The 23,136-nt window shown below is 46.4% G+C and overlaps 2 protein-coding genes across 2 annotated transcripts in view; one reads left to right on the plus strand and one right to left on the minus strand.

The window, feature by feature from the left end:
* Positions 1-23,136, plus strand: part of SCAPER (S-phase cyclin A associated protein in the ER) — a 243,491-nt gene that overhangs the window by 21,257 nt on the left and 199,098 nt on the right. The window lies entirely within an intron of this gene.
* PSTPIP1 (proline-serine-threonine phosphatase interacting protein 1) overlaps positions 1-23,136 on the minus strand; it is a 54,550-nt gene that overhangs the window by 16,927 nt on the left and 14,487 nt on the right. The window contains exons 2-5 of the mRNA XM_064157321.1: positions 20,903-21,003; positions 16,656-16,730; positions 2,321-2,355; positions 1,127-1,233 (exon numbers count right to left, since the gene is read on the minus strand). Of these exons, the coding sequence (XP_064013391.1) occupies positions 1,127-1,233; positions 2,321-2,355; positions 16,656-16,730; positions 20,903-21,003 (318 nt within the window). The remainder of the gene's footprint in view (positions 1-1,126; positions 1,234-2,320; positions 2,356-16,655; positions 16,731-20,902; positions 21,004-23,136) is intronic.

Raw genomic sequence — 23,136 nt, forward strand, 5'->3', positions numbered from 1 at the left:
TGTCTTACCCATGTCTTCAAGGGTCATGGTCCATTTGAAACACAAACAATTCCTGTCTAATTTATATTCCATTGCTTCTAGCAAATTTATGCTCAATGTGGTTTATTTCCATACCATCATCTGGTCAGGACTGGAAGGACAGCTCTGAATTTTCTTTTATGGCTTTAGTTGTGATGTGCCCAGCCTTAGGTGACAGTGAGATATGCTCCTGCTTGGTGGGGTCTAAGTTTCTTCAGTGGGACTTTTGGTCCTTTAATCTGTATGCTCTGCTCAAGCAAAGCTCTCCCCAGGGCTACCCAGAGGCTTGCTTCATTGTGGGCTAAATAGCACAATCCTGAGAGCAGCTACAGTGAAATTACAGCAGTTTGGGAGGTTACCAGAAGTGCTGACACTGTTTAGCATGTCTAATGTTGCTTTCCTTACAGCCACACACTAGATGGAGAAAAAATCTTGCCTAAGACTCCAAAGCAGTTTTTCTAGGCCCCTCTGTTTCCACTTGAGTTGTAGGCTTATTCTTTTCACCAGGAGACAGAGCTTTGTCTTCAACCCTATGGAACCAGAGAAGATGCAAAACTGGTTGTGTTGAGAGCTAGTTTCTCAAGGGACATAGTTCTCAATAAGATCACAGGGGACTAAGTGGCCTTAAATATGCTCCATTTTTTGTTCTACAGGATCACCTAGGTGCTACTTATTCCACATATTTGTAATTCAGTATTTATTGGTGTTGCAATCAGTGTGATACTCATTTGCTTCTACATTTTTAAATGCTTGTGTTACCCCTTTAACGTAGTGCACGTTGGAGATCATGCAGGATCATACCAAAGAAACCCAGGTAGCAAGGATATTAAAAAGGAGAAAAGAAAGCATTAAGTTCTTACAGGAATAATAATAGTCTGTAGTTACACTGGAGAGAGTGAAAGTGACTAAAGCCTCTGCTTCGTGAGTTCAGAGAACTACTTCTATTTCCAGCTGGGATCAGAGGGACATTTTCTTCCACAATCTAGTATATGGAGTGAACAGGGCACTCTGGGCACGTTTTACCACCTTTTCACAGCCTATGGCTAGAGACAGGACATCAGCATGGACCACTGACCCAGTCTGTTTCAATGGTTCTCTAGTTCCTCACCTTGTTTCTTTGCTCCTTCTGTCTTTCTCGGAACTCCTCTACTCCTTTCAGTTCGTCCTTCAGCATTACTGCCAGCTGGATATGAGAGTTTCCAACACTTTCAATTTCTAAATCAAATCAGAATTCATACATAGTCAGTGGAAAGCTCCCTAAATATGAGCTCACATTTTTCAGGAGGTATTTCTGGGATGTGAATGCTGTCTGGCTTGGAATGAACAAGGCAGCCTTGAAAAGGACTTCACTGTATTTCTGTGTGCATTGACATTGCTGAGGGTTCACCCAGCCTGAGTAGGGCTTTGTTGCAGGTCCTCTCAGGGCTTGCAAAGTGCATGGGGAAGACTGCTTGCTGCAGAATTGCAGCACCCACTCAGGGACAGCCTTGGCAAATGCAGGGCCAGCTGCATTTCCTCATAGCCCCATTTAGCCCAGACACTGGGCTGGGGCTCAGATGCTGTGGTGCACGGGAAGGGAAGGAGCAATGACCTCCATCAACGGCCTCTCTCTCTGCTTTCCCTCCACTACACTGCTGGACTGCCATTTCTCTGGGGAGATGCTTGCCAGTCGCATCCAGCCTTGCACAAAAATGGTTATAGAGAATTTCCAAGGGTCAGCAAAGATGGATTGAATTTCAGAGCACCTGGCTGATGCTGCTTGTTAGTGGCCGGTACATTCTTTGCATTTGTTGGCTCTGGTGCCTCTGAAATGGAAGCTCATCTTTAGCAGAAACACCGAGCTCCCTCACCCAGGCTCTAGAGATACCTTAATTGACCATGTGCTTTTCAAAAGGGAGATTTTATCTCCACAGCAGGTGCTGGTCGCCAGGTACTCTGTCCTACTGGCGCTGCATTTGCTGTGTGTGAAAGGGTTTCCTTTAGCCTTGGGCACAGTTAGAAAGCATGCTGGTTTGATGTCAATGGTTTGCAGAAGAGGGAGCCGAGCTGGTATTTTATGACTTTATCCAGATAACAATAACTTGAGGAACAAGCCATTTTCTTTGCCACCAGAGAGCTGATTGAGTGCCCAGCCTTGGTGAACTCCCATTGCCTCCACACACCACCTCACCCCCCCACTTCCCACACTATGGACTGGGATGGAAAAGTTGGCAGTAGAGGAAGGAAGAGGGTAAAAGACCCCAGAGGGCACACATTGTGTGCCTGTCTTGCCCAGATCAGGAAGGAAGATGTAAGTACTCACGTTGCTTGAGCCTCTCAAATGCTGCCTTCAGTGTGCTATGAGGCAGAAACAAGAGCACTTTGTTAGTACAGGTCTCAAAGGATGGGTTGTGAATCTAGAGAAAAAAACTTTCTCCTCAGAATCTTGAAAGATCCACATAAAGGTAAAACTCTTAATAGTCTGGTAATAAAAGTTGACCATGCTAACAAGCACAATAGCATCAATCTGTTACCATCAGGAAATGCAATAAAATGCTCCATGAAGCAAAGAATTGCACCACTCTTTATGTGCACCCTCTTTTTTAATCCCTCTCTATTTGTGACTCTGAGCCTTAACAGACATTTCTCTGTTCTCACCCCTTGCCAATGGACACAAGTGAACAGAGCAATAAAGACAGTCAAGGGGAATTGGGTTTTGGAACATTAGTCTGAAGGGTAGAGTGAAACCAGCTCCACCCTCTGTGTTGAATGCAGCACCAGCAACTTTTCCCTTCTCAGTCAGCCTTGAAGCTGGAGCAGCTCCGCTATGCAGCATCCTCGGTACTATGCCTTCTGAGCACCCCCGTGTGGCACAGCTCGCTCTCCTTTGAAAGACGAATGGTGCAGAGAGCCCACAGAGCCTTTAAAAGCCTGGGGCTCCCAGGGAGTTTTAACATGCCAGAAGCACAGCAAGAATAAACCATGCTGTGGAATTAGGCATCGGTGCAAGGCTGTGAAGTATGCCATGGAGATGAGCAAACAGAGATGGTATCATGCCTGTCTGGATGGACCTACATACTTCAGTTGTCCTACGGTGTAAAGGTGTAGGAGGGCAGGAAAGGCTGATGGTTGATTGCCCAATGCACTGGAGTCCATTTTAAGGAAGCACCAAAAAACAGCAGCACAGAAGTAATGGGAGTGGAACAAGCAGACTGTAAAAGGCATTTTCCCCTTATTAATTTCCTCTAACTCCAAGATTGCAGGCTGGCAGGGCACTGGTATATGCAGAAGCCAAGGTGTGGTGTGATTTGGACATGTTTCAGTTTAGAAAACATTTCTTTAACCCCCAGAGTGTGCTGTTCCCTCAAGGAAACAGTTATGGAAGCTCCACAGAGTCCTGCTCTACCCCAGGCAGGAGCCCAAGCAAAAGCCTGTGGAGACCTTGCAGCCTCCCTGGCTGAAGCCTGGCTAATAGAAGAGCCCAGAGGAGGATGCACATTGCTTCCCAGCCATGTGTGACTGCAGATGGACAGGGAAATCCTGTATCTCTTGGGCCGTTTCAGGAGTCTTGAGAGACACAAGCAGGATGCTAATTGCCCTGTGTTGATTTTGGCTGGACACCTGTTTCCTAATCAAAGCTTGCTCTCTAAGTAGCAAGACTGCCTTGCCAGGCTTAAGAAAAATGCACAGGCAAGGGGAAAGGCTGGGCCTGTGCTCAGTGCCTGGCCACCCACTTCCAAATGGAAATATGCAGAAATGCAAGGAACAAACTTTCAGTCAGGAGAGATGGGTGAGGAGCCATTTGACGCTTTCAGCCACATTACTTGTGATGAATCTCCTGAGATAGCTCAGGGAAAAGAGGCCAGACTGAGTATTTCTTTCCAGTATTATCCTAATAATACTTTAAAATTTCAAAGGTTCATTTTGCAAACGATGAGACTGCTGTGAGACTGAATTTTCACAACACAAAGGGAACAAGCGGTGTTCCTCCCAGCTAAGTTCATTAAAAGCTTGACAGTAGAAGGCAGGTTGAATATCAGCAGCAGGCATGGCTCTTTCTTATCTAAAAGGGATTGTTTTGAAAAGCTAAATATATTTGTGGCTTTTCCAACAGGAGATGAGGAATGTACCAGCAGCTTCCTGCCTGAAATAGGTAAATACTGGGAAGTAAAAAATAGAGGGCACTTGCAAATGGCAGATACTGTTTGCATGCTGTGATGCTCTGTTGTTCCCAGAGATTTTTTTTTCCTTTGCTGTTGGTGATTGAGGTTATGCAGAGACTGGCAAAATTGCAGTAGTGGATACTGGAAAATAGCACTTTCTCAGTGCATATCAAGGACAAAAGCAATTTGCTGCTTTTTTGGTTTCCAGGCACCTGAGCTACCAGAATAGTTCATGGTCATAAGCCACACACAGAGCCTTTATCCTTTTTGCTGGCTCTCCATAAGGATGGGTGTGGCTTCTGCTATAATAAACCATCTGGCTGTGACCTGGAGAGTGACCACTTTGCCCCCTGCATGGTCTCTAATGGCCCTTTCAGAAAGCTCTGGCCTTTTGCTCCTCCCAAGAAAGATTTTCCTAGCCATTTCCCTAGCTGCTGACTGGGGCAAGGCCCCAGTCCATAAGTAGATTAAAATAGACTCAAACTATTTCCTTCCTTCCTTTTATAATAACTCTCTAAAATCAGTGAATCAGGTCCCTCATCCTTATGGGGCTTAAGGGAGCAGCAAAAACGTTATTGTGACAAGTTATGTGTGGGAGAGAATGCATAAATCAGGTGCTGACCCCTGGATCCATCAGGTGTTCCTTTATGACTTCTGGGCTGCAGGGATCTGCTGGCTGCAGCAGCAGTGCCACAGATTAACTCCTCGTTGCTGCTAGGGGCTGCAGTGCTGTGCTGTGGAGGGTTTGATGGGAGCAGGGAGTTTGGTCTGTGTCGGTGCTGGTCTGTGTGCACAGCAGCTATTGCCTGTTTCTTCTGGGTGGGTCTGACTTTCTAATAGGCTTGATAAAGGCTTTGCTGCAAGGCATCCAGTGTGAGGGTGTATCACTTTCTCACTTTATCCTCTCAGTTTATTATCAGTGGTTTATCCTCTCAGTATATTACATTGCTTAGCATTGCAGTAGTAATTGATTTTGTTTGTCTGTTCTGTGGCCAGATTAGAAAATCTGGGGGAGGAGGGGAGAAATTGTGCCTGCAAAATGGAAAATCTGTGAATTGCCTTCTTTTTTTTTTTTTTTTTTTTTAATTATTATTATTATTGCTCACTTCTGGCACTTTTATGTCAGTTGTGGAAGAGTGTTAAACCAGCCCAGCTAAAGACACAGCACCACCAGCCTTCCCGTTGGGCATTCCAGCGTGGAGCCTCCTGCAGATACCTTACTGGAAATAGGCTCGGACACAGATTTACTCTGTGTGTTTGTTAAACGACTCCCCCTTGGACATTTAGAGATTGAATTTGTCAAAATGAATTTCTGGCAGAAACAGGATTGATTCCGAATCTGGAGGAAGAGGGAACAGGTAGAGAGCTTGTGCAGCAGCCACTCTGCAGCAACTTCTGGTGGGTTTTGCCATCTAGTGGCTCAAAAGCTGGTAACCGTTTTCTGGATCACCGACCCTGGCTGCTGCCTGCATTTGCTGTAGTCTCCTGCTACTCGAGTACAGCGGAACTGAGCTGCTCTTGTAAGAAATGCATATTTAAGTGTTTGCTTTTCCAACTGGTGGAGGAGAAGGAGAATAGCAGAGCTCTTAGAGGAACAGGGAAAGCAAGGGGAGAAGGTCGTTACTCTGAAGCTCACACACTGTTTAGAATTATTGTTCTGTAGATGGCAAAATACTTTAAAGTGAACTTGTCCAGATTTACCCAGCACACCGAGGCTGAAAAGGCAACTCTGTTTCAGCAGGGCACTGATCACTAGTTCCTATGGCCTTTAACAGCATAGACGTTCACAGAAGACATCATCTGAGAGCTTGCTTCATTTTTCTCCCAGCAGAGCCTGTCCCCTGCTTTCAAGGCAGAAAACACATCCTGTATTTGAGCAGAGGTGCCTTGTTTGACCCTCCCCTAGCATCACAGGACAGGTGTGAGGAGCAGTAGGGAACCACTGCATCAGGGCATAAATCCATTTTACACAGTGTGCAGAAGTTACTCTAGAGCTGGTTCAGGAGGGGAACACAATTGGAACAGTACGGGATGACAGCACTTCAGAGGGAACTTGTCCCAGCTGTTCTCTGTGGTTGCTTTCTCTCTGTTCATTTTTGGGCCTTACTTTTGATAGAGAACTAGGTTGTTGCTGGAGAGCAGACTGCACTGGGCAGTTCTAGGTGCCACAGGGATCACCAGGAAATGTACAGCAGATAGGGCTCTGGTGCCTGCTGCTTCACAGTCGTCAACAGCTGAATCTTAAAGCACCAGAGGTGTGATTATCAGAGCTCCAGCAGCAGCAGTGCACACTGTTACAGCACACAGGTTTTATGCTGATTTTGGGGGGTTGCAGCTTTAGGCTTGACGGTAGAACTGAGTAATTTAGAGAGTCCCTTTATATCTTGTACACAGGAAGGTAAAACAGGTTCTCCTAACAGGAAAACCACAACCCTTTTAACATTTGCTTTCTTTTCTCTCTCGGCTTGGTGAATAGAAGTGTGAAATAACCCCACCTTCCTTCCTGGCAGATTTCCTTTCCAACATCAGTTCTGTTCTTACTGTGTTTTTAAAAAATATTCTTTCTGAACTTGAGAAGCTTCTGCCAGATGAACTCTCAGGTGAGACCACTTCCCTGCAGTTCTATTCCCCCTCTGCCTCCAGTAACGTAGATCCTGATAGCGTGGTTATGAAACCAGCCTAATAGCAGTCTACTCTGCGGCCACAATTAACACCTCTTTTCTCCTGCTGCACAGGGAAGACCCACTGTGATTCTAGCAACATTTCTTTCTTTGTTGTCCAGTGGTGGTAGCCAAGCACAGGGAAACAAGTTCAGAAGCATCCGGTCTCAAACAGAGAGGGAGAAGTGGTGTTCTTTTAACAGGCAGAGAACTAAGTCAGTGCCAAGTCACGTAACAGAGTATTTCACATGAAAATCATGTCTAACAATGCTTAGTGGGGATGTGGGGAAAACATCAAAGAGTTAATTTTGCCAAGCTTTTTCCTTCTGGTTCTCAGAGGAGCTATAAACAGAAAGGCCAAACCACTTAGTGCAGCTGGAAAGATTCCTGCACAGGTTCCAGTGGTGAGATGATGTCGACGCCACCTGTGGTGAAGAACAGGCACGAGCAACACCCGTTCTATGATCATGGGAGTCCAAGCTTCTGTTTGACTATAAATTCGTTATAGCAAGGTGCAAGCCAGCATGAGTCTGTCTATAAATTTGTTATAGCAAGGTGCAAGCCAGCGTGAGTAGTTCTATCAGCTCTTAGGGGAGGCTGCACTGTGCATCAGGCTGGGCATAGTGTCAGGAGTGGTGTGGTTCATCTGTCATGAAAGTAGCAACAGAAGTGCTGTGGTTTGCCTGCATCTGTGTTTTGGTTCTGGTGCATGGATGTTCTCACGTATGTGTCAGAAGCAGAAAAAGGCCCAAAAGGAGTGCTCTGGCTACAGGGAACATGGATGCCTACAACCACCTGAAGGGAGGTTGTAGCCAGGTGAGGGTCAGTCTCTTCTCTCAGGCAACCAGCAACAGAACAAGGGCACACAGCCTCAAGTTGTGCCAGGGGAGGTCTAAGCTGGATGTTAGGAGGAAGTTGTTGCCAGAGAGAGTGATTGGCATTGGAATGGGCTGCCCAGGGAGGTGGTGGAGTGGCCGTCCCTGAAGGTGTTCAAGAAAAGCCTGGATGGGGCACTTAGTGCCATGGTGTAGTTGACTGGCTAGGGCTGGGTGCTAGGTTGGACTGGATGATCTTGGAGGTCTCTTCCAACCTGCTTGATTCTGTGATTCTTACCCCAGACTTTGCTGAGGCAAAGAAGCAAACAGGATGGCATCCTCATGTCCCTTCACTGTGAATCTGTTCGCAGAGACTACAGATTGGAACCCTCGTGACTCTAGAACGACCTGTACTGTTAAAATCAAAGGATAAAACAATCAAAACAATTTTTAATACTTTAACATAAAACTGAATTTCCTCACATCTCTTGAAAAGAGAGCAGCTCTGCTCAGAAGTGCCTGTCCTCATCACCAGAGTATCCAGACTGGATTTAACAAGAACTGAGCAGAGGTCTTTCAGAGCATGCACTCAGGTCCATTTTTACAGAGCCCTGAAAGTTCAGTGTACAAATGTATGAAGTCTATGTGGGCTCAGGACACTTGAGTGAAGAGTAACTTGTTGTGGAAGGATGTGACCTTCCAAAATGACTTTTAGCTTCAGTTCAGAACCATCTGCTTTGTGTGAAGAATACAGAGGACTGTGTATATTAAGTGGCAGGCACACTATTTATACACAGGAAGCAGCGACTGGCATTTTGTTACAGATGCCCTCACCTCACACTCACTGAAATAGAATATTTCAAGCATTGCAGTGAAGGGCAGAGCAGACACAGGCTTGAAGGAACTACCCTTTCCTGAGGTCTGAAGAAGATGGTAGTGGAAAAAAGGGAAAGAAAAGCGTAGAAAATCATATACATGAGAAGAGACAAGCAAAGCAAATGACAAAAATAGCTGTTGTCAGGCCAGGCAGAGTTTAACCAGGTACTGGCAGTTTACAGCAGTTATTTTACACAAGAACAGAGTTCCCAGAGGCTCTGTTTCAGCTGAAACTGTGGATGCACCTGAAAACTGGGCTCTGTAGTATGTTCTGGTTTTGTGTTGCTCTGCTGAGGCAACACCTCAAAGGTAACATGTGGATTTCCCTGTCACCTTGCAGCCTGAAAGGTGTTCCCTCTTAAAGGCAGAAGCATCATCTTTAGTGTGCCAGGACGCCACTACTGTGTGTGCTACCAACAAGCACTTGCAAACTTGGTCTGAGTTTCTAACTAGCTGAACATCTCCAGTTCCTGTACATCCTCTCCCATGTGTACAACACAGTGTAGAGAGCACAACATGATTTACACTTCATAACATGTGCTTCCCTCTCCCCCACTAGATACTGGTGTAGCCTGGCATTTGCCAGGAATACACAGCCCCAGCTTTGTAATCATCTTTCTCATCTTTTCTTTTATAATTAGAGAATATGAAATTGTGCTTGCAATTATTTACTTTCTTAATTAAAAGTACATAAGAAGACTTTAAACTTAGTAGAAGGTGTAGGAAAGAAGATATTTTAAAAATACACTTCAGCCCTGACTTGTGATGGGTGAGTTCCATGGCTTCGTTTGCATGCAGGATGCATCCTGCTGCTCTGGCTGTTGTGATCCTTGCACTTCGCCCACTTCTCAGGTGCTGCCCAGTCCTCTCCTAGCCCTGACCCACTCAAGAGATCACAGCATCACAGTATCACAGTATCACCAAGGTTGGAAGAGGCCTCATAGATCATCAAGTCCAACCCTTTACCATAGAGCTCAAGGCTAGACCATGGCACCAAGTGCCATGTCCAATCCTGCCTTGAACAGCTCCAGGGACGGCGACTCCACCACCTCCCTGAGCAGCCCATGCCAGTATCCAATCACTCTCTCAGTGAAGAACTTTCTCCTCACCTCGAGCCTAAATTTCCCCTGGTGTAGCTTGAGGCTGTGTCCTCTTGTTCTGGTGCTGGCCACCTGAAAGAAGAGAGCAACCTCCTCCTGGCCACAACCACTCCTCAGGTAGTTGTAGACAGCAATAAGATCTCCCCTGAGCCTCCTCTTCTCCAGATATATTTAAAACTAATACCCTCTCATGCTCTCTTGCAATACTTGTTCTCCTCCCAGTCCTTTCTGTAAGACTCCTCCAGCTACTCATACTCCCAGGCACAGCCTGCATCCATAACTGTGCTGGCATATCCAGGTGATGAGCTTGAGGGAAGCTGCCAGGCTCTTCTATGGCTTTGGTGTCATAACGGACCTGAGTGGTTGTAAGGTCTAGTTGACTGGATAGGGCTGGGTGATAGGTTGGACCGGATGATCTTGGAGGTCTCTTCCAACTCGGCTGATTCTATGATTCTAAGAGTAACTGTAAGAACCAGAGCAGACAGTGGACTGCAGCTCACCAGTGCAGAGGTGTGCTGAGGAACCCCACCGTAAGAAAACTGCTTTTGCAATGTGTGTCTGATCTGATATGGCTAGTGTGGTGAAGTGAGCTAAAAATCAACACAGAAAAAGACACTTCTGCACTTAACAGGAAAGGACATTGCTTTGTCTCAAGATTCAGTGGGTGCTAAAACACTTCAGGGTTTTAAATAAGAAAGAAGAAAATTGCATTGGAGGCTACTACACACAGAGCTGCTGGTGGTGTGGCTGGAAGATTATTTAGGAGAAATACCTTCATATGCTTGCCCTTTTCCACTCATCCCTTGGCATCTAGTACTGGGGACAGAATATTAGTCTGAAAGGATTTTGGTCTGAGCCCATGTGAGCATTCTTGCACTTTGCCTCAAGTGTATGCTTCTTTCTTTCCATTAGAATGAACCTGCCAAGGCCTGTAGGAAGTGCCGAGTTAGATCTGTGTCATGGGTTGGGCAGAAGGTTTCTCCCTTCCCTAGAGGAAGTAATTTCTACCAGCTGCAGTGCTGGAGGCAGAGGCAAGCAGCCAGAGTGCCTGAATTTGTGTGAACCAGGCTAGACTATTGAATGTCTGTGTCCTTTGGCTGGTAGGCAGCACTTACAGGCAGCTTTTCTTTCTTGAGCTGGGAGCTGGAGTGTTCATTTGCCATGTCCATGGTAACCAGCACCAGCTTACTTGAGAAACCTCCTTAATGCTGCTTTTAAAAAGTGAAATTAAAAGGTGGTTGCAGCACATCTCACTCATTGTAGCTTGTCTGCCTCTCCCATTGTAGTAAGCTAGAGGTTTTTCTGCAGCTGTAGGCTGGCCATGGCTAGTTCCAATATCGACCTGAAAAAGAACAGTGAGGACCTCTCTGAAGTCATCACATCTGCAATAGCAGTGCTAAAAAACTTGTTTTCTGCTAGTTCTCAGGTCAAAGTGATTCCTTTCCTTTCTGGTGCTAAGGAGTCTGCAGGTGGAGATGCCACATTGCCCTCTTTCCCCAGCCATGGTGTTACATTTCTGCTGATACTCAGTAGTGCAGTGTCTTAGTACAGACTTGGCTAGTGGTTGTCTGCCAAGCCCTGAGTGATCAGCTCTCCATCTGAGTAGCTGTAGCACTGCTCAGGGAAGAAGCACTGGACAGGGTGTAGGATCAAAACCTGATGCCTGCTGTCACCTAGATTTTTCTCACAGCAGTGCAGTGTGGTCACGGAGTTGCTGTTCCATTTCAGCAAGCCTTCCCTGCTATCCCTCTTTCGAGTCAGTAGCATCTGTCTTCATCTCTGTCTTTCAGAAAATAGAAATGGGCAGTTGAGTCTATTTATACATTTAGCTGAGTCCAGCAATTTGCTCCAGCTGAAGCAAAAGTGCAGAGGAGACAGGAAGAGCCTGAAAAAATGTTGAAATTGTTCTTTATTTTGATTCAGTACTAAAAGCTTTTAAAATACAGGGGAGGCTTGTAGAGAACTGTTTTCTACAGCCACAACCACTGCCTGATGCAGTGTGCTGCAGACATCCCCAAGCTTCTCCCCATCACTGGCATTTATTCACTGTGCCTCTTTTCTGTGCTTCGTTTTGTGCCAGTCCTGACTGTGCTGAAGTAACAACCTGGGCAGTACCTCCCCACTGCTGCCTGATTTCTCTCTTGATCAGACCCTCCTCTCACCAAGCACAGGAACCAACAGAAAGGGTTTTTTTATTCCCTACATTTTTTTAGCATCCAAGGGTTTGAGATCAGAAGAGCTGGGTAGCTGCCAGCAACTGAGTTTCTGGAGCTGGAAAGAGCTGTTCACACCGGTACTGGGAGGACGTAAGCCTGTGAGGCTCTCCTGGACTGTCCACCACATGAAGTGGTGAACACAAATTTTGAACAGAAGTCCTATGAGGAGTGGCTGAGGGAGCTGAGGTTATTCAGCCTGGAGAAGAGGAGGCTGAGGGAAGACCTCATTGCTCTCTACAATTCCCTGAAGGGAGGTTGGAGTCAGGTGGGGTCTGGCCTCTTCTCCCAGCTAACGAGGGACAGGAAAAGAGGAAATGGATTCAAGTTGCACCAGAAGAGGTTTTGATTGGATATTAGGAAAAAGTTTCTTCACTGAAAGGGTCTTGGGCAACTGGAACAGGCTGCCCAGGGAAGTGGTGGAGTCACCATCCCTGGAGGTGTTTAAAAGACATTTGGATGAAGAGCATAGGGCCATGGTCTAACAGTTCACAGCCTCACAGGATGTTAGGTGTTGGAAGGGACACAAGGATATCATCCAGTCCAACCCCCCTGCCAGAGCAGGACAATCCTATCTAACACAGATCACAGAGGAGCACATCCAGACAGGCCTTGAAAGGCTCCAGAGAAGGAGACTCCATGACCTCCCTGGGGAGCTTGTGCCAGTGCTCTGCGACCCTTACAGTAAAGAAGTTCCCCCTTGTGTTGAGGCCAAACCTCTTCTGCTGCAAATTACATCCATTGCTCCTTGTCCTATCCCAGGGAACAATGAACAGGGCCTGTCCCCCCCCTCCTGGCCAGCCCTCAGATATTTATAAACAGTTATCAAATCCCCTCTAAGTCTTCTCTTTTTCCAGACTAAAAAGTCTCTGGTCCCTCAGCCTCTCCTCATAAGCCATGCCCTCCAATCCTCTAATCATCCTTGTAGCCCTCTGCTGGAGCCTGTCCAGCAGATCCCTGTCCCTCTTCAACTGGAGAGCCCAAAACTGAACACAGTATTCAAGATGAGGCCTCACCAGGGCAGAGTAGTTGTGTACAGGGAGATATTAGGTTGTGGCTGGACTTGACGATCTTTAGGGCTTTTCCAGCTAGGCTGTTCTATGGTTCTCAGTGGTGCTGTTGTCTCCAGTTGGGCAGGTTTGGTGGTGGCTGTGATGTGGATATACCATAGACACTCTGCCAGCAGGGCCCTGCACAGGGACTGCTTCTCATTTCAGCCTTGAGATGCTGCTCTCCGGCTCTGCTTTCCACGGCAGCTACAGAGCATCATTTTGACCTGGTGCCATGATGGGAGAGGTTTTGCAGCCAATTTATTCCTTTCCAAGTTGTGCTAATCAGCACTAATTAGCCTTACAGTTGTTTCTCTTAAGGTCTTCTGGGTCTTTTCTGATACTGGAAGTTTTGGGGTAATTATTACAGATGGATTTTCTAAGTTCTTTTTATTGATTTTTGAAAGGATATCAGGTACCTTCCTGATACTGAGAACAACTGGAGTGTGAAATAATTTCCCAGGAGAAGTGACAGAAAGCCTTAGTATCTGAGGTGTTTAACAGATGACTGAATTTAAGACTAGAGGATAATAATTCTGCATTAGCAAGAAAATGAGCTATCTAAAATTAGTAATTCCTGCTCCTCTGCAATGCATAGCACAGCCCAGGAAGTTCTCTGAGATGTTCTGCAAAGAAACCTGGAAGTTTCTTTTTGTTCCTGGTGATTGTCAAATGCAAGCTTTAGCTACAAATCATAGAATCATAGCAAGGCCTGGCTTGGGAGGGACCTCTGAAGGTCATTCAGTCCAACCCCCTCTGCAGCAAGCAGGGACATCTTCAACTAGAGCTGCCCTGAGCCCTGTTGAGCCTCACCTTGAATATCTCCAAGGATGGGACCCCAACCACCTCCCTGGCCAGCCTGTTCCAGCGTCCACCACCCTCATAGTAAAGAAGCTGTCCCTAACATCTGATCTAAATCTGCTTTTTTCTAGTCTGAAGCCATTGCCCTCATCCTGTCTCTGCAGGCCTTTGCGAACAGTCTCCCTCCAGCCTTCTTGTAGCCCCCTTCAGGTACTGGCAGGCTGCTATCAGGTCTCCCCAGAGCCTTCTCTTCTTCAGGCTGAGCAGCCCCAGTTCCCCCAGCCTGTCCTCACAGCAGAGCTGCTTCAACCCCTGATCATTTTTGTGGTCCTCCTCTGGACCTGCTCCAGCAGGTCCATGTCTTTCCTGTATTGAGGGCTCCAGACCTAGATGCAGTAGTCCAGGCAAGGTCTCACCAGAGCAGAGCAGAGTGACAGAATTACCTCTCTGGACCTGCTGGCAATGTGTTTTTTGATGCAGCCCAGAATGTGATTTGCCTTCTGGGCTGCAAGCTCACATTGTCTGCTCACGTCCAGCTTCTCATCCATCAGCACCCCAAGTTCTTTTGCACAGTGCTGCTGTCTCTCACCTCATCTCCTAGTCTGAATTGATACCTGCACAAGGCCTTCACTGGACTTCATTTGAGAAATGCTGCTACCCAAAGCTGCATTTAAAGATGTGAACAGCCCTGTTCAGCCTGTTGAGTACTTGTAATAGCACTAGGACTCAGTGTGCCAGCTGACAGCAGAGAGTCTTGTGAAGGAGGAAGTACTTGGAATAATCAAAAGGGATAGCTGTAGCATAGTCCTTTCCAGCTTTCCTTATTATAGGTCTCACTGCAGGACTGACCTTGGGAGCAGAACTGCTGTCAGCAATCAATGGCATCTAAACAAACAGAACCTTCACACCATCTCCAAAACTTGAAGGCATTAAAACTAAACCTTTCATTTTCCTGAGTTGTTCCCACACAGGATAGACTCTAGTGTTCTCTGATTTTGAAGTGTTTATGCTGGGCTAATGCCCTTCACTGCCCATCTGTGTAACTCCTTAAACAGCCAGAGAATGCTGAAGGACAGAAAGCAAAGTGTCCTCTCTCCACCTCAGATATGGTAAGACATTTGCTCTGATAAAAATATCAGTGCAAAGTTGGTCACTACCCAGGCCAGGTGTGGGCTTATGGAAACACAGTAAATCATCCCTGCAGCATGCTTTGTTGGTACATTCAGCCTCCTCTCTGTGCCAAGTTATAATATTGCTGGATCAAAGTGGAGAGGAACTTGGATCCATATCCCAACTCTGAGACTTCACTCTGCCTCTAAATCAAGCTTTTATAATCACTTAGGAAAAGCCAGAGCCATGAATTTCCCACTAAGTCACAGAAGGGCAGCCAAAGCTGTTTCTGAACAGGTTTGCTCTGCCTGCCCTGCACTTCCAGTCAAGGTGAAGGCTTTCCTTAATCATAGATGCTGACCTTAGCTTTTGGTTTGGGAATCATAGAATCATAGAATCAACCAGGTTGGAAGAGACCTCCAAGCTCAGCCAGTCCAACCTAGCACCCAGCCCTAGCCAATCAACCAGGCCATGGCACTAAGTGCCTCATCCAGTCTTTTCTTGAACACCTCCAGGGACAGCGACTCCATCACCTCCCTGGGCAGCCCATTCCAATGCCAGTCTCTCTCTCTGGGAGGAACTTCCTCCTAATATCAAGCATCCATCCTTAATCTGCTATTTTGATTTCAAAATAAGTTTTTTCTCCTCCCTTTTCATTGATTAGGAAAGTGTCATCTCCAGCAGCCGTTGCTAGGAACCTTGCAGTGCCTTATTATAGCCTTGCACAGGGTCAAGGGAGAGATGGAGCCCTAGGGGAGGAGAGGCTTGCCCATAGTCTGGGGTGAGCCTCAATGCTCTCCACACTACCAGACACTTCAATTAATGCAAAAGCTCCCCTGTCAGCCTGCCTGTGCCACCACCAAACCTGTAGCAAGCACTATGGGTGGTTGCCTGGTGCTTTCCATGTCACAGTGGGGCAAGGGTTTGAGGTTGAGTTTTCCCATGACATATGAGCAGGATACCACACTCAGACTCAGGAGAATGATGAATCAACATGAAAAGGAGACTGCAATTAAGAACTGAGATATGGGATGGATGAGGGTAGCAGCCTCCAGGGATCAATAGAGCTGGTATGTGTTTAGATTGAGGTCTCTTTCAAATCTGTCTTCTGTGACCCCAGATCTTCATCCTCTGCTACCTTATTACTGTATTATTACTTGTTGCAATAATGACAGAATGTCTCATTATTGCTGCTGCCATCCATAGTAGCAGCTGTTTATCAGCAGTGTTTATTAAGTTAAATTCCATGCCAGCATATATCTTCTCTTCCCAACACAATTTACATGTGATCTAAGATAGTAATGGAGGAGACTGAGAAAAACATATGTCATTTTAGTGCATTTCATTAGTTCCATTGACCTGTTTCAAACTAAATCCCTTCAAAGAAGTTTAGAGTTTGTACTCCTAAGATAAGCCTTTTATTCCGTGGCTAATTGTTGGCATCTTTGCACTTTGTGTTTGTTCTCAAGCACACGGTGTGTGTCTTTTGGTGTCTTTGCTCTTGCTTTTGTCACTGTCTCTGAGTGTCCACCAGCTTTCCAGAACTGCCAAGCCACCATCCTAAACATCTAACAACCTTTTCCTTTCCCTTCTTTTCCCCATCACTTAGTCTGCTTTTGAAAGCAAATATTAAGCACCATTAGCAATCCTGAAAGGAAAACATTTCTCAGAAAAAGACCTATTCCCAAACAGAGATTTTGTGACTCCTGCTTTGAAGGACTTTGGCATTTTCTTGGGTTTACTATACCTTGTAAACTGTTGTGTAACACACTGAAGTCAGCATCTTATCACTCTAGTCATAAGCAAAACACCACAGTTGGGTGGTGCTTCCAAAACCTTTCATTTGTACTGAGAATGCAAGAACCCCTTACTTGATTTCTGTCTGTCCTCCTGCTTTTCGGGCGATCTGAATCAGCTCTTTCCCATATCTCTCTTCTGCTTGTGCTCTGTTAAAAGAAAAGCTTACTTAGTTTCTCTTAATGGTGTTAAGATCACAGTTACCTGAATCTTGGTTTGCATCCAATATGGAAAACACATAAAATAGGGAAAGTAAAGAAATTTTATCCCCTGAGTCCTAGTGCCATTAGATACCTCAAATGTGTTTTGAGTGAGCTATTTCTAGAAGAAATGAGGTAAAACGAAGCCCATCCCTCTGGCTTTGATTCCTATGGAGTGCTGCATACAAGTCTGTCCCCAAAGAGCTGGATTCAATTAGAGGTGAACAGAACTGCTGTGAGTATGCTCAGAATGGAGAGCTTCTTTTGCATAAGAAACCTAAAAGATAGTGGCTGACTTGATCCATTAAAATGAAGGCTGGGAGTGGAGAGAAGAATAGGTTTCACTTAAGAGAGCTTCTGGATAAGTGATAGCTGGGAGTAGCAGGAAAATTTCTGACCACTGAGGTGCTGCTAGAACAGCTGCAGTGAAGGCAGAGGGAGAAGGAACCTTGCTGGTGGTAAGGTGGGGCTCTGATCGTTTTAGGGAGGGGATATCATGATGTGATATCTCAATTAATGGGGAACTGTAACTGGTGACTCAGGAAAGTGATTCTGTTTCTATGGTTAATAAAGAAACACACTTATTTCTTTGCTCTTTTCCCCTCCCCCAGCTCTAGTAGAAATTTATCTTCTCTGTTTAAAAAATAACTAAATATTTGTACCAAGTATGTGATTTGCTTTCTCCTGGGTACAAGACCAGGGCAGAATTGAGCTTTCAGTCTTTGAGTAGCTGCTAAAATCTATTCAACAATCAATAATAAATAATTAACAGATAGCCTGGTGCTAGGGCTGGGGGAGTTGGATTTTCCTTAGGGTAAACCCAGTTCTCAGAAGGGGCCTTCAAAGCATTTCAGCCAGTTCTGAGTCTGAAACCTGAGATCCTGGAGGAATGTACTTGTTCAGGAAAGGAATCTTCATGTTGGTGCGAGGCCATGCACCCCACTGGTTTGTTCTTCCAGCCATCTTCCCATTCTGCCACACTGTGCTTTGTTATTGCTGTTTGTTGAGTGCCAGTGGTCTGAGGGCTGGTCGTGGAGCTCTGCAGCACAGCAGCTGTTGGGGCAAGTCTCTGTTTGAGAACATCACATCATGCTTTTGACTGTTCCTCTCCATCTGTTGTCTGCGAGCACTTTGTGTTGTAGCCAGCTGCACCAGCAGCTCTGCTGCAGGTTCATTGCTTTGCGGTCACCTCTGTCCTGCAGTACAACTCTTTTCTCACTGCTCAATCTCCTAGGCCCTCCATTGGACCAGGCAGGAGTATTTGTGAGCAAAAGTAATTGACCTGGGTGGAAAATTGATCAAGGGTTAATGCAGCCAGGGAGGCTGGTTTCAGGCTGTAGGGCAGCTGCTGCAGGAGTCCTTGTGGAAATTCTGGCAAGAAGCCCATGGTATGGGCAGCTTCTAAGAACAGAGATTCATCCCACCCCTTGATCTTTACCTCGGTTCTTCCAGTGAATGACAGGAGGACAAACTGAAACAAACATCTTCCAGAAATAAACTGGAAATACTACCTTCTTCCTGCAGCTTGGTGCTTACCAGCTTTTCTCTTCCCCCAGCACACTTGCACCCACGGGCACACGCAAGTACACACGCTCGCTGGAAGGTTTTAGGGGTGTGCAAAAGTGCATGGAAATGCTTGCTCTGGTAGCTTTCAGATCTGCAAAATGACTGTAGTTATGTTTTCTTCTTCTTTGTGCAAAGTCCTTTGTGTTTCTACCACAAACCAGGCAGAATCTTACCCTGCAACTTGCAAAAACCTCTGTTAACGTCTCGGAAAGACAGAGGCGTATGCAGCACTAGAGATGTGCTGCAGTGCAGAGCCTGCAACCGAATTCTGATCTCTGTAAGTTATGAGTCACAAAGGAGCTATTTTAAACAGTTGAAATTAAGCTAGCGTCAGGCAGATGCAACTTCAGGACTGTGTGACATGAAGCAATAAAATATACCTCCACTGGTGGTCAAGAGAAGTGATTCAAACAGCTTCACATGTTGATGGGAGACTCTTCATGCTGTGAAATAGTCAACTTGCAGTTTGACAGCTCATATGACTTTGAAAGTCCCAGGGCTTGAAGAGAACCAACCTAAAACTGGAAAACTAGATGGGGGCAGCATGGGAGACAAAAGGAAACTGTGGCCAAGGAGGGCAGAGCTGTATCCATGAGGAGGCAGTTCTCATGGATTAGCTGCTGCGTGTATGTTCTGTGCTGTGTGGTCTTTCCTCCAGATCATGTTGAGCGTGTATGTGCCTCATGCTACAAGTGGAAGCTGTTGAAACCCAGCCACTTAAACATAGAACCAAATTTCAGATAGACCTTTCTAAGTCAGAAGTAGAGAAACGAGTGGCAAAGGAATCAGAGCAGCTGCATATTTCCTCACACACTAAAGTATCAGCTGCCCATACCTGTTGTTGAGTGGCACCTAAGAAGCATGTAGTGGATGGACATCACCTACAGCTTTGTTGTTCAAAGTCTGGTAGGGCTGACAAATGATGTGGATTGTCTCAGGTATCTGGGAAGAGCTTTTAGCAGCATCTTATGTAGCTTTTCTTTCTTTGAGAATGGATCCCTTTTGGTAGGTACAGGAAACTACTGTCTGTCATCCAGATCCATCCCACGGGGAGGTCTGTTGTCTCCCTGAGGCCTGGGTATGGCATATCACAAGGAGGCTGCCTGAGATAATTTGTCCCTCTGATTACTACCTGCTGCTGGTTGTCTGGGCTGGCAGTGATGAAATTGACATAAAGGGTACCAGGGTAATTAAAAGGGAATTCCAAGCTCTGGGTCAACTGATCAATAGGGTAGATGCACAGGTGGTGTTCTGCTCCAGAAAGGTACAGGAGCACCAGCATTATCAGTAAGTGGCTCAAGGGCTAGGGCCTAAAGTTAAAGTTTGGGTTCTTTGACCGTGGGGCAGTCTTGACTGCCTCTGGTCTGCTAAACTCAGATGGAGTCCAACTATCAGAAAAGGGCAAAAGAATTCTAGCCCATGAGTTGGCAGCCCTCATTGAGAGGGCTTTAAACTAGGTTCGAGGGGGTAGGGGATGGAACCAGGCTCTCCACAAAGGAAGCTGAGGGTGTTAAGGCAGTGTCAGGGGTAAAATCAGCAGCCCAGCTGAAGTGTGTGTATACTAATGCACATAATATGGGCAACAGGCAGGACGAGGTGGAAGCCTTGGTGCCACAGGAAGGCTATGATGTGCTTGCCATCACAGAAACATGGTGGGATGCATGACATGACTGGAATGCTACAGTGAATAGGTGCAGGCTTTTCAGGAAAGACAGGAGAGGTAGAAAGGGTGCAGGGGTGGCTGTGTATGTCAGGAAAGCCCTTGACACCATGGAGCTTGTAACTAATGATGAGTGGGTTGAGTGCCTATGGGTAAATATCAAAGGGCAGACAAATAAGACTGACATACTGGTTGGAGTCTGCTACAAGCCACCCAACCAGGAAGAGGGGGTGGACTTCAGCAAGGCCTTTGACACTGTCTGCCATAGCAAACTTCTGGCCAAGCTGGCAGCTGTTGGCTTGGACAGGGGCACTCTGTGCTGGGCTAAGAACTGGCTGGATGGCTGCACCCAGAGAGTGGAGGTGAATGGTGCCACATCCAGCTGGCAGCCAGTCATGGGTGGTATGCCCCAGGGATCAGTGCTGGGCCCAGTCCTATTTAATATCTTCACTGATGATCTGGGTGGGGGGATTGAGTCCACCATCATTAAGTCTGCAGACAACACCAAATGGGGAGCAGATGTTGATCTGTTAAAGGGCAGGAGGTCTGTGCAGAAGGACCTGGACAGGCTGGATAGGTGTGCGCAGTACAATGCCATGAGTTTTAACAAGGCCAAGTGCCAGGTTCTGCACTTTGGCCACAACAACTCCATGCAGCACTACAGGCTGGTGACAGAGTGGCTGGAGAGCAGCCAAGCAAGGAGGGACCTAGGGGTGCTGGCCGACAGCAGCTGAACATGAGCCAGCAGTGTGCCCAGGTGGCCAGGAGAGCCAATGGCATCTTGACCTGTATCAGGGATAGTGTAGCCAATAGGACCAGGGAAGTCATTCTACCCCTGTACTCAGCACCAGTCAGGCCACACCTCGAGTACTTATTGTCACTGTGATTGTCTTACCTCTGCTTGAGCAAATCCTCCACATCTTTGCACATCTTCTTCCCATCCAACAGCCGCTGCACAAGCACCTCGTAGCCAGTGTGGAAAGTGAACTCCTTGCACTGAAGACAGAAAGAGTTGAGCTGATTTATGTGCAGTTTGCAGGTCTGTTGTATGAAGCAAATTAACTGTCCAGAAAATCCAAATGGACCTTTCAATTTGCCCATCAGCTGGGGCAGGGCTCAGGGCACTGTTCTGGCTGAGATTTCTCCAAGTGAAAATCTGTACAAACTTTTATTAAATCAAGTTTATCTTTTAATACTGAAAAAGTGAAGTGAGTCACAATTTTGCTGTATGGAAGGCAGCGCTCGCTGTCTTTTTTGGGGAAGCCACTTTTAGGGTTGGGTGTGGAATCTGTGCAGAGACATATTGTACCTCTTAAGGACACAGAGCTCCTCTTACCACATGTTTCCTAAAAAGAATGGTCAGAGTCAGCTCACTGCCATGGAGCTCTCAGTAAGAAGTGGCCTGCTGCCTAGATGCCAGTGGGAAAGTGAAGGAATCTTGTGCTTGCATGAATATCAATCCACAGGCCACTGGCTTGTGCCACCCTGTCAGTGGTGTGGTGTTTTAATGGCAGGATTCACAGCACAGGGAGATAGTTTGCCATTAGACAGCACTTGGGTTCTGATGTCATCTTCTGGGGCTGTAACAACTCTTCCCACTGTTTGGATCAGTCTGTCTCCAGTGTGAATTCCACATGACAGGGCTTTATTTGAAGGAAAAGAATAGGAGGGGGTCAGAATATAAATGTGGAGAGCTTTGGAGATGTGCTGGAAATTGAAAGCCTGTCCATTTCTGAGATGAGTGCCAATGAGTGTTGCTTCCCTTGCTTTGCCTTCACCACCCAATCTCCTGTGCAATACATGGGGTTGTCTTGTGCCTGTGGGTGTTTTTTGCAGCCTGTCCTGCTCCATGACCTCACATGGCAAATGAAACAAGCCAAGGTGACCTGGTATTTCCAGCTAGCCAGCCACATTAGACAGACGAGGTCATGGAGCTGGGTGAGTTCCTGCCTCAATACCAGAGCTCCTCTGTCTTACCAAGGCTCTGCAGTCCGTGTGGCTCAGGGTCATGTTCCTCTGCTGTAGCCTAGAACTGCAGATCCCTCCCAAGAACACAAGTCCAAGCATCAGGCTTATCTCTGTTCACTTGATGCATCAGAGCACAGCCCTGTCCATCTCAGACAGAAATATCTGAGTAAGGAGAAGGATAACAATTAGGTTTGCACTTCCACCTTTTTCCCAACTTCCAGCTCACACTGCAGCAATGATATGTCAGAGTCCCAACAAAGTCAGTGCTTCTGAGGAGATGCTGGCAGCCCAGGAGGAAAAGGCAATAAAGCTGTGGTGCGCTCTGAGTGAGGATTTCTGTGTTTGACTCCTGGTCCTCCCACTGACTCATGACAAGATCGAGAGGGAATCACAGACAAGCCATTTTGTTTTGAGAGCCTCAGTTAACCAGTACGTAGTGATAATGTTGTTGGAAATGTAGTGGTAAATGTTCTCTGAGCTTTATGTTGTAGTGTTATGGGAAAACCATGGACTGTGTAGCCATAAAGAGAATGAATATGTGCCTCCCCTCCAGCAGTTTATGTATGACACAATTGCTCACATACAAAGTGAATGTCTTTTACACATCTATGCACTGCCCTCTAAGCAGTTATCCCTTAATAAATGTTAGTTTCTTGCTTTCTACCATGAATGGGAAAAAGACAGCTGGTTAAGTTCTGGGACCTGGGAGGGCTCCTCTGGCAAGAAATTGTTGGACCCTTGAGCTTGTAGCTTTGCTTCCTTATTGCTGGGCCTGGAGAGGAATAAGGCAAGCTCTGGAAATGAATGGTGGTGGCTGATGGCAGCCTCACTGCTGCTCACTCAGGTCCTGTGGCTTCTGTGGAGATTTGTAGATCTAGGAGTGGTTTTTTTTTCTTCTTCAAGAGCTAGGATAAATTTCTGCAGTCTTTGTAAACCTACAGTTCCAGTAACATTTCCAGTGACACAGTTTCTTGACAGCAGTGATTCCTTCTTCCCTAATGGACACTCTTATCACCAGCAGAGAGGAAGGAAGGGCTGTAGAATAATGGGTCCCAAGAGAGATCAACAAATGCCTTTACCATCTAAGTGTCTGCAATACATAGGCAGGCAAGATAATAAGCTAGATAAAGAATATGGAGAGAGTGCAGTGTGATCACTGTT

Source organism: Pogoniulus pusillus, chromosome 17 (genome assembly GCF_015220805.1).
Source record: "Pogoniulus pusillus isolate bPogPus1 chromosome 17, bPogPus1.pri, whole genome shotgun sequence".
Classification (NCBI taxonomy): Eukaryota; Metazoa; Chordata; class Aves; order Piciformes; family Lybiidae; genus Pogoniulus; species Pogoniulus pusillus.